Here is a 10,954-nt window from a genome sequence, read left to right on the forward strand (position 1 = left end):
TTTTGAGGGCAAAATGAGATGATCGCCCCCAGTGGTAGAGACTGGGTGTCACTAAGGGCAGCAGATGGGAGTCTGGCAGATCTAACCGGTTTGGCTCAAGTCATTACGGACGTTCTGCACAAGCTTGTGCAACATTGCACAAGCTTCGTTGCAATGAATGGGAGGCAGAAGAGTGCTGTTGGAAAAGCCTCATTCACTCTTAGCCCAGGGTACAGGGCTGCCAACACAGTTTGCATTTCCTCCTTATGGAAGAGCCAGCATGCTGGCAAATGCTCTACTTATTGAAAGTAAAGCTTGGTTGGCTTTCTTCTGAGGACTTTGTCTGGAGAATAGGGAAATGAAGCAAAGATCAGCCATTCCTTGCAGGCAGGTGTCTCTCAGAATCTCACAATAACTTTCAGGTTATGTATTAGGTATTTTAGGGGAATTGTCCAATTTCATGTTGGTCTTCAGAGATGTACCTTTGACCAGCACATGACCTGGGAAATCCTTCTGGTTTCTTCACAACAATAGCTTCTGCAAGGAGAGCTAGAATAATCTCTCTTCAGCACACAGCAAGATCTTGTTGTCCTAATAGTTTAAGTAAACTTTGATTATCACAGACAATAGACCTGGTGTGTTTAGACTGAAACTCCAACATCCTGTAAGTCTTTCAGCAAGCAAAGCTATAAATGCTTGTCTTGAAGTCAGTTTTGGGACCTTGAAAGCAAAACACTGCAGAATGCTCATCGAATGTAATAACTATACAGCTGAAATTGAAATCCATATCAATACTCTAAACAGTGGTGTAGCTATGAGGTCAGCAGCACAGTAAATATTGCAGGCACTGCAAAGCACCATGTAAGCAGCCCTTTCTACTTGCTATCGGAGCCATTCTGAGCAGCAACATCAACACGTACTTACCATGCTGCCATACTGCCACCCCCGTCGCTATGCCACTGACTCTACCAACACTGGTGCATTTCCTCTCCATGTCAGTGAAGCTTGCACTTTTAGTGTTGAACTTTCTAACAGATTGGGTTCCACTTTAACAGTTTGGATGGCAGGGGGGCAGAGTGCCATTGAATTTTCTACCAAACTATGTTGTCGTTCCTGATTTGCCATTGAAAGTTAACTTGATTTTCAATTCTGCCACCTCTTAATTCACGAGTCCTCAAACACTTAGAATCATTTATTCTCCTTATTATTCTTCACTAGTAATGGACCAGTTTATGAATGACTACCTGGAGGAGGCAAACTGTGAGATTGAAAAATACAACAGAGAGCTGGAGGAACAGGAGTACCATGACCTCTTTGAACAGAAGACCTAAGTGAGACTCCTGTCCATTAGCAATGTTAAAAAGGCACAGAAACGTTGGGAGACTCTGAGCTAATTGTCAGTGACCAAGGCATGCTTTTATCCTTTCTGGCTAACGAGAAAGCAGGAAAATGAAATATGTTTCTAACTGTATTTAGTACTCTGGCTCTATTTGTGTTAGGTTGGCATTTTTAAAAAAACCCAGTAGTTGTCCCAGCAGCTTTGATATGTTTGTGCATTTCCACGTTCATGTTGAGCTGTAGAACTGATAATTCTTTTTATCTTCTACTGGCATTGTATCCTATATCTGTATGTGTTTCAGCAGCCTGCTAAACTGTGTTGCCTAGGCTTTGGAGCTGGTCCTCAAGCATTGTCCTCCTTAAGATATCTCATAATCACCACACTGATTGTGTTCATATTTAGGGAGAAAAACATTTGGGGGGGGGCATTGTGTGCCAATGTACAAGTTCTTTGTGTTTCTAAAAGCAAGAAGTGGGTGAACATGGTTTCTTTTGAGAGGGAGACAGAGAGATCTCCTTGTAACCTACATGGTGGTTTTAGGGGTTGTTCCCAAAGCGAGAAATGGGGGAACATAAACTTTCTCTAGAGAGAGGCCCCTTTGTGGCCAACTGAAGGTTTTAGAGGTGTTCCCAAAGCGAGAAATGGGGGAAACATAAACTTTCTCTAGAGAGATGCCCCTCTGTGGCCAACTGAAGGTTTTAGAGGTGTTCCCAAAGTGAGAAATGGGGGAAACATGAACTTTCTCTAGAGAGAGGCCCCTCTGTGGCCAACTGATGGTTTTAGAGGCATTCCCAAAGCGAGAAATAGGGGAACATGAGCTTCCTCTCGAGAGAGGCCCCTCTGTGACCAGCTGGTGGTTTTAGAGGCATTCCCAAAGCGAGAAATGGGGGAATACAAACTTCCTTGAGAGAGAGGCCCCTCTGTGACCAGCTGGTGGTTTTAGGGGGTGTTCCCAAAGCGAGAAATGGGGGAATACAAACTATCTCTAGAGAGAGGCCCCTCTGTGACCAGCTGGTGGTTTTAGAGGCATTCCCAAAGCGAGAAATGGGGGAATACAAACTTCCTTGAGAGAGAGGCCCCTCTGTGACCAGCTGGTGGTTTTAGGGGGTGTTCCCAAAGCAAGAAATGGGGGAATACAAACTATCTCTAGAGAGAGGCCCCTCTGTGACCAGCTGGTGGTTTTAGAGGCATTCCCAAAGCGAGAAATGGGGGAATACAAACTTCCTTGAGAGAGAGGCCCCTCTGTGACCAGCTGGTGGTTTTAGGGGGTGTTCCCAAAGCGAGAAATGGGGGAATACAAACTATCTCTAGAGAGAGGCCCCTCTGTGACCAGCTGGTGGTTTTAGAGGCATTCCCAAAGCGAGAAATGGGGGAATACAAACTTCCTTGAGAGAGAGGCCCCTCTGTGACCAGCTGGTGGTTTTAGAGGCATTCCCAAAGCGAGAAATGGGGGAATACAAACTTCCTTGAGAGAGAGGCCCCTCTGTGACCAGCTGGTGGTTTTAGAGGCATTCCCAAAGCGAGAAATGGGGGAATACAAACTTCCTTGAGAGAGAGGCCCCTCTGTGACCAGCTGGTGGTTTTAGGGGGTGTTCCCAAAGCGAGAAATTGGGGAATACAAACTATCTCTAGAGAGAGGCCCCTCTGTGACCAGCTGGTGGTTTTAGAGGCATTCCCAAAGCGAGAAATGGGGGAATACAAACTTCCTTGAGAGAGAGGCCCCTCTGTGACCAGCTGGTGGTTTTAGGGGGTGTTCCCAAAGCGAGAAATGGGGGAATACAAACTTTCTCTAGAGAGAGGCCCCTCTGTGACCAGCTGGTGGTTTTAGAGGCATTCCCAAAGCGAGAAATGGGGGAATACAAACTTCCTTGAGAGAGAGGCCCCTCTGTGACCAACTGTTGGTTTTAGAGGTGTTCCCAAAGCGAGAAATGGGGGAGCACTTGTAAAGTCTTTCTGTTTTGCGAGTTCACTGCCATTTTATTCTAGAAGAATTCTAGCTGTATAACATTAAATTTCTATAGCTGAATGTCAGTAATTTCCAGTTTGAAGGTAATTCAAAGGAAGCACCTGAACTTCTCCCACAAAAAAATGTGCTTGTTTCAGTCCTCTGTTGGCTGTGGTTTATTTAGTTTTTTTTCTGTTTTCCCTACAGTATGTTGGGCAAAGCATCCTGGTACATTGGTCAGATACCAGTTGCTCCTGAAGTTAGCAAGAGGTTGTTTCTCTTTCAAACGTGCCAGGTGTTTATCTGCAGAACATAGGAGGGCTCTGACTTGCTGTGACTTTGCACAAAATTGAAGCCCTGAAGTTTCATTTCTTCAGAACAAATAGCACCTTGTCTTCTGAGCACAGGGGGTGGCTCTTGGTGACCCTGTCCATTACCAGCTAGGTGAAAACTAGCATAGTTGCAAGTGGGCCCTGCCCACAGTTATTGCTTCTTGACAAGCATTTTCTTATGCTTCTGAAGCACTCAAGAAGCCCCAGATTTTGAAGTTGTTCCTATGACGTAGTGAGAGTGTTATTGAAGAAAAGCTTCCTTATAATAAGGCCTAAAGTAACAAGGTTGTGGGACATTTGTATGAGCTCATAGACTCTCATGGACAATGTAATGTCTATCCATTTCCCTACTTGTGTGTGAAGAATTAGTGTAAGAAAGTGGCTGGGAATTTTCTGAACATACACAGTTTGGCTGTGTATTGGGAAGTCAGGACTGATTTGGAGCCTGTTTGGATGGGGCTCTAAGTATGTCCACCTTTGTGACAGGATTATGCCTCTGGATACACTGGCTGCAATGTCTGCATTAGCTTCCCATGAGTCACTCTGCTTGATCCCTCACTTCCTGTATTTCTGTGGACTTGAATTGTATTCAAGTATAGGGGCTGGGTCCATAGGCTTCATGCAGACATCACACTCAGTTCGTAAACATCCTGTAGTGTGGAGGACTGAGCAAGTATGATATTGTACAGGCTCTACACGCTTAGACTAAGCTACGCCTTGGACATATGTAGCAGAAGTGCAAGTCTTGTATCTGATTTCCTCTACTGTAGCATGATGAGGACTGTGAGATTCAGATAGGACTTCAGAGATGCTGGCGTGGTAACTAACCAAGAATGGCCAGACAGGCATTGCATGATTTACTGCTGCCATGCAGATCCCAGGTTATATGGAAGCAGGGAGTTGGTGGCAGCTCCATCACTATGGCAACTTGTGAATTGGAGGTTAAAGTTTGGATATGAGTCTTGTGCTTAGAGCTGATCTTTCCAACAGTACAAAGTCCCACCTCTTTTAAGTAAAAAAAAACCAAAATGGAATTTTGGAAGAAGCCAAACTCCCAACAGTAAGCAACAGGTTGCTTGCGTTGTCCAATTCCTCCAGCTGGGCCCATGACCTCAACAAAACTCAGTGCTTGATTGAGGAGATAAATACTAGTCCCTTTCTGTCACAAGTTTGTAGCTGAAATGTCAAGTAAGTCATAAAAGTAGGAAGCTTAATTCAGTCATGTAGTGTCTTTCCTGCTGAGCACAGTTGACTTCTTGTCATTGGCTTCCAGGCAATGCATCTTCATAAAAGCACTCCAGCTTCAAATTCTAGGTGGTGTAGTTTAGATTTTCAGTGTTTTAAGTTGGTTTCATAGCCGTTAAAATCAAACTTTACAGGTGTTTTAAGTTACTGTTGCACTCCATAGGACTTCAGTAGGATTAATGTGATTTCCTTAAAAAGCCAGCTGTTAGTCTCTAAATATATATTAAGCTTTCTTGTGCCTGTATTACAGGTGATAGGGCGTCCTCCTAAGGATCGTGGATTATCTATGCATGGCTGTTCCTTAGCTATTCTTAAAATATATTAATAGTGCCTGGTAGGATAAATGTAGCTAGCAATTAAGCTTGAAGGAGCAGTCAGTGTGTTAAGGTTAGATCAGCTTGACTGTATCACTTGTGAAATTATGACTTGTCTTTCTCCAGCAGCACAATTTTAATGTGGCTATAGCAATGAGCATGCGAAGTTTGCTTCTAACCTTATTTGCGTACATTCTGGAACACGGTTACCTACTTACTTCCGTCAAGTACAGAGTTTCCCTGGGGGGGGCGGGGCGGGGAAGAGGAGCATCTTCCCAGAAGTCAATACGCAGATACACTTGGTGGTATTGTACTGAGTGGTCACCAGCTGACCAGATACAGAGCTTTGATTTGCGAGCCCTGTGTCCAGCCTAGTCTGTACGTGGGGCTCTTTTCCCTTTGGCGCTAGTCTGTCCGTTTGAAGTCAGTGTGGAAACCTGTTAAGGATGGGAGAGCTTCACGTGTGCCTTGGTTCTCCTGCAGAACTCTCTGAGTCAAGGCCCAGTGCATTATCAATGATGACATCTCTCCCTTTGTCAAGAAGGATTCTGCCAAAATGAGGCCAGTGTTGCCAGCCCTGAGAAGCAGGCAGTTGCTTCCACCTCCCATCACTCAAAATGTCCAGAGTTTTGTTTGATGACACAGTTTAGGCAGCCGAGCTTGAAGTCCCTTGGCAGAAGTTGAATTCTGCTGCTCTCTCTAGGTCCCATCTATTGAAGAACAGGTTACTTACTTACACTTCCTTGGCTTCCAACAAAGCGGTCAAATTTTAAGCAGACCATTTGTCACTATATTCATTAAGGAAACCCAGAATAGTTCTTTGAGTTTCAGAGGAAGGTACCAAAAATTGAGACATATCTTGATTGCAGAAGCCACCCCAAAATTGTGACTTTTGGAGATATCAAAAAAGGTGACACTGCAAAATGTAATGGACACAATCCACTTGGACCTTGTTCTTCTTGTGAGGCTCCCATTGTTTTCAACATGCGTTCCTGGGGATTGTGCCATTTTGGGCGTTTGTGTGTGTGTCACATTTTTTTTTCCCCAGCTGGTAAAATTTAATGGAGACCCTGACTGCTCCTTCTTAGCATAGATTGTTTAATGACCTGCAAAAGCCATATATCTAGGAATAATCGCATTGCTATAGCATCGGGAAGCTGCTGCAACTAGCATCTCAGGTGCTTTGCCGCAGCTTCTTCGTTGATAACCGTACAGGTTTCAAGTGCAATTGTTGTTAAATAGGTGACGAGATTGTCGTTTACTTGGTTCTGCTGAACTCTGAAACTTCCAAAACAGAAACAGCAACCTGCAGGTCTTGAAAGGCTGGCCTCAAAGGGGGCTGGGTTAAAGACAGCATTTTATAGCTGTGGGAACTTCCTTCTTAGAGGTTAACTCATCGGCATATGTGCTACCTGCCATGTGACTTGCTTTTGGATGATCCTGTGGCAGAATATTTAGCACTCTGTCCAGCAGTGTGTGGAAACTGGAGCCCAAACTCCATATTGAGCCCCAAACTCTATATTGAGCTGCTTGATTAGGAAATGTATCCCAGCAGGGTGACAGATACCATATGGAAAGGCTCTGTGGAGCTTCCACACAACAGCCGTACAACATGCGCTGGTCTTAAACATGCAGAGAACCAGCTGCCTCACTTTGGTCCAGACAGGCAAACTGTTCCCACAGCGGTTCTTAACTTGTGGCTTGGAATTAGTATGGCAGATCCCGCAGTTTCCAGAGCTGGCCTCTAGTGTTGTATGTCTCGGCCTCTGTCCAAGAGGGACATCTTTCTGTGTCATCACATGAATGTTCAGGATGCCATCAGAAGGGCATATCGTAGGCCTTGTTGCACGGTCAGTGTTGGCAGCCGGATGAGCCCCTGAACAGACCGCATCTGCTGTGAAATGTAATTAGGCCAAGATGCTGTGAGAACCAAGCTGGAGCTGGGGAAGACGCATCCCTCGTCCCAGTTTGGTTGCACAGGTCGGAGTTTTCAGAGAGCGCCACGACAAAGGCATGGTAGAGTTTTTATACACTGTGCTGCATGCTAAGTGGATACAATAACCGTGTTATTTTATGAAAGCCTTTCACCATCCTGGTACTACTTAGACTTGTTCTATTTTGGTATGGACAAAAACGTTTGATTACCTCAAGTAATGTTTTAACTGTGATTTTTTTAAAAGTGGGGATGGGGGTGGGTGGGAAATATAACAGCCAAAATACTGAAACTGTGACAATAGGATCCTTTTCAAGACATATCCGTGCCTTGCATAGAGCTCCGTTGACAAGCAGCGTGAATCACACACGCGGACGGCGTCGCTCCTGGTTCCTAATGTACGTGCCCTCTTTTGAAGGGAGAAGACCATTTTGGTGAAAGGATTCTCATCCTAGTGAAGAATATTTAGCACACATGGTTAAGTTATTCAGATTTTATGTCTTTTCTTAAAAAAAAAAACTCTTTGAGGACTAAAACGATGGAGAAATACTTGACCCTGCTGCCATTCTTGAAGGCAATTGCTGACTTTAATTTAGGAATTGCTTCAGTGAACTGGCAGTGTTTTTATAAGGGGGGAAATTAACTTTTTTTACACAAGAGGAGGGTGAAATGTGCATGACTGATAGAGATCTAGTTTTGAAAATTTCTAAGCTACTGTAAAACTCTAAAAAGCTACAAAAAAAATTTCTAGCTGCAAATATTCCAAGTGAGAAGTGCCATTATACTGTTCTTTACACCGATGTTGTCCAGCAGAGACAGCAACGGCGGCAAGAGTTTGAGCGCTTCTCATGTCTCCTGGAAGTGTATCAATGAGTCCTCAAGGGGTTTCTCTGCTTGCTGACCTTCCCATTAGCAGCTTGTGTGGTTTCATATCACCTGAGAATGAGTGGTCAGAAATTGCTGAAGTTATACGATTGGGGTGGGTGGGATAGGGGAACAACATCCAACATATAGGAAAGGGAGGATTCGCAATCCAAACTGTGCTGTTAGAGCAAAAAAAAAACTGGGTTGCCACTGAAAATGGCAGTTGCAGGTCAACTTGCAGTCCAGCCTAGTGAAATGACAGCCAGGCAAGAGGTGAGCTTGAACTAGATGTCAGAAGGAAGAACTCAACGTGGGACTGCCATTTTCAGCAGCAGCCCTGTGTATGTTGTACTGTCTGGTTCTATTAACACTGAGACTCCGGGCACAATGCTCTTGTGCAGCTCCCTTTCACTCTCATGGGTGCCTGCAAAGGAGAACTTTCCTCTGGATAGTGTCTCTGGTTCTCAGCACATTCCAGAATCTGGCAGTGCCGCTCAAGAATGCTTTATGTCAGCACAGCTTAGGATTGCACACTTAACAGTTCTCTCGGTTTTCCTTTTGAGATTTTTTTTTCCTGAATTTTGCACAGCTTATAAGCTCCGGAATAACTTCCGGGCATTCTTGAAAGGGAAAAACTAACTAGCGTAGAGAGGGGAGGAAAATATGTAAACTGTGAGTTATTAGAAAGGCGTTGCTAAACCTCATTTTAGATGGTTAAAAATGTACCTCAGAAAACTAGTAAGAAACCGCTTTGTCCTTTTTATCCAGTCGTAAAAGACTTGCGTAACAAACCTTTTTTAAGCCAGGTGCCAAAATTAATTTTTCATACTAGTTTTCAATGCATTAATACTGGCAACGTTCAGTAAAATGTGTTATTTTTACAAACTCTACTGTAACTTCAGTTAAACTGAAATGTGTGATTGAAGCTTTTTTGCTTATTTGTATTTATTACACTACTTGATTCAGTAAATATATAAAAGTACTTTTCCCTTTATTTTTGTATTGTGTTACACATTTATACCTGCTGTTTGTGATTTATTATTATTTTTTACACATGTAACTTGGATGCATTTCTAAAAACCAATAAATTATAGCCATCCATCAATGTCAGTTTTTTTGTGTGTGTATGAAAGAGAGAGTGTCTTGCTCCCTTAAGCTGCATCTGTCCTCTGTTGATGGCGTATGTATTGTGATCGGGATTGCGTAGGTTGACGTAGCAGTGAGCAGAGGGTTCTGCCTTCTTAGTTCTTCCTCATTTGGTAATGACATTTTTTTTTTAGGCAGACCAGAAGTAGGCAGCCTGATCAAGATATGTGGCAATCACTGAGGACTCAGAGAAGGGGCTGGGTCAGTCTTCTCCTAGTTCTCAGCGAGGGCCTGGGGAGCAGGGATTGGTCCTTGAACCTGCTTGAAAAATAATTCTGGCCAGCATTCTGCCCACGGATGAAACAATTCTTTGCTTATCCTATGATTCAGCAATTGATTTTTTTAAACCCCTTTTAGCAAATATTTTATGATGATGTTAGCAAAGTGTTTCTTATGCACGCACAAATAACACTATTGAGTCCATCATGAAATTAAATCAATTTTGAGCAACTGATGCAAAGTTGCTCAATGATGCACTCCAAATAATTTTTTCCCAATGACACTTTCATTTAAATTTAAATGGAAAATTTAGATTCTTGCTCCTCTTACTTTGTCTGTGAGCCGCCACCACCTCTCCCTTGGCTCAAATCCTGCCTCAAATGTTACTTGGTTCATGTCCCTAGATTCAAATTCTAAATGACTCCAACGTTTCATGGAACCTTCTTGAAAAACTCACTTTCAGACTCAGAAGAGTCTGAAAGCGGGGAATAGAAACTTGCCAAATACAAAGTGGGTAGAAATTCAGTCCCTTATGCTTGAAGTTCCTCGCAGGATTCTTATGTGGTATCTCCCATCAAACACCACCTCAAGTCTCAGGCCCTGCTATTTCCATGTAAGCTTTTGGCACCACTTCTTAGGCCTCAGTACCTCATAGCATAGTAAATGAACCACATCTCCAGCTTCCTTCTCTAGCTCTAACTGCATGGAAATTGTGTCTGTTTAGGGTCCCTGTGTGACTATTCCCCACCCCCATTTATTTCCACAGAAATAACTTTGTTAATGGTGTTTGAAAGGTAAGTGCCACGGGTTCATTGTGTTTCTGTGGAAGGCTCTCTGCCATAGGTTTGCTGCCTGGCTTGACCAACAAATATCAAAATATGGGACATTATAAGAGCCCTGATGGGTAGCACTGAATGTCTGGCATCCTGCTCCTACCCAGGTGCTCCTGGGAGCCCACTAAGTAGGGTGTGAATGCACCAGCCCTCCTTCCCATTTACCCTCCAGTGACTGTTCTTCAGAAGGTTAAACATTGCCTGAACATACAGGTTCCGTTCTGTTTCATAGCGAAATCCTTCATGAATTTGGCTAATTCTTCTTAAAAGCCATCTGCGTTTGTGGCCTTCACCACATCTTGTGGTAGCAAATCCTATGATTTAGTAATGTGTTGTATGAACCGGTGCTGTTTGTCTGCCCATAATTTCTTATCTAACCGTTTCCACAGTTTCTCATTTATAGATAAGACTGGCTGAAGTACCCATTCTCTGAAAAGATTAAAATGATTATTTTATACCCTGTTGACGGTCGGACAGCTAAGATTTCAAGAATTGCATACAGCTGCATGGCTAGTGCTCCTTTGTGTAGCACACTTGTAGGCTTACCCTTTGGTGCAAATATCAGGCTTCTTGGTTTACTAACCCTTGGAACACGCTGTTTAAAACTGCCCACGAGGGAAGCAATTTTGCCTTAAACATCGATGCCAGCCTGTTTTGGATTGTCCCTGAGACTTATTGATAGTCATCACAAATCATACTCTGTGTGTCTTTTAAATTGGAAAGGCGAGTCTGATGCAATGTGTAGGGATGTGTGGAATAAATGCAGTTGTGAGTTATTGGCATGTGATGATGGTGAAGGTGATGG

At 43.6% G+C, this 10,954-nt stretch overlaps 1 protein-coding gene across 1 annotated transcript in view; it reads left to right on the forward strand.

Annotated features, from left to right (window-relative positions):
- The window catches only part of DNAAF9 (dynein axonemal assembly factor 9), a 78,982-nt gene extending 69,926 nt beyond the window's left edge, over nucleotides 1-9,056 (forward strand). The window contains exon 37 of the mRNA XM_066632162.1: nucleotides 1,198-9,056. Coding sequence (XP_066488259.1) covers nucleotides 1,198-1,310 — 113 coding nt within the window. The 3' untranslated portion in view covers nucleotides 1,311-9,056. The remainder of the gene's footprint in view (nucleotides 1-1,197) is intronic.
- The last annotated feature ends 1,898 nt before the right edge of the window (nucleotides 9,057-10,954 follow it).

This window comes from Tiliqua scincoides, chromosome 6, assembly GCF_035046505.1.
Source record: "Tiliqua scincoides isolate rTilSci1 chromosome 6, rTilSci1.hap2, whole genome shotgun sequence".
NCBI lineage: Eukaryota > Metazoa > Chordata > Lepidosauria > Squamata > Scincidae > Tiliqua > Tiliqua scincoides.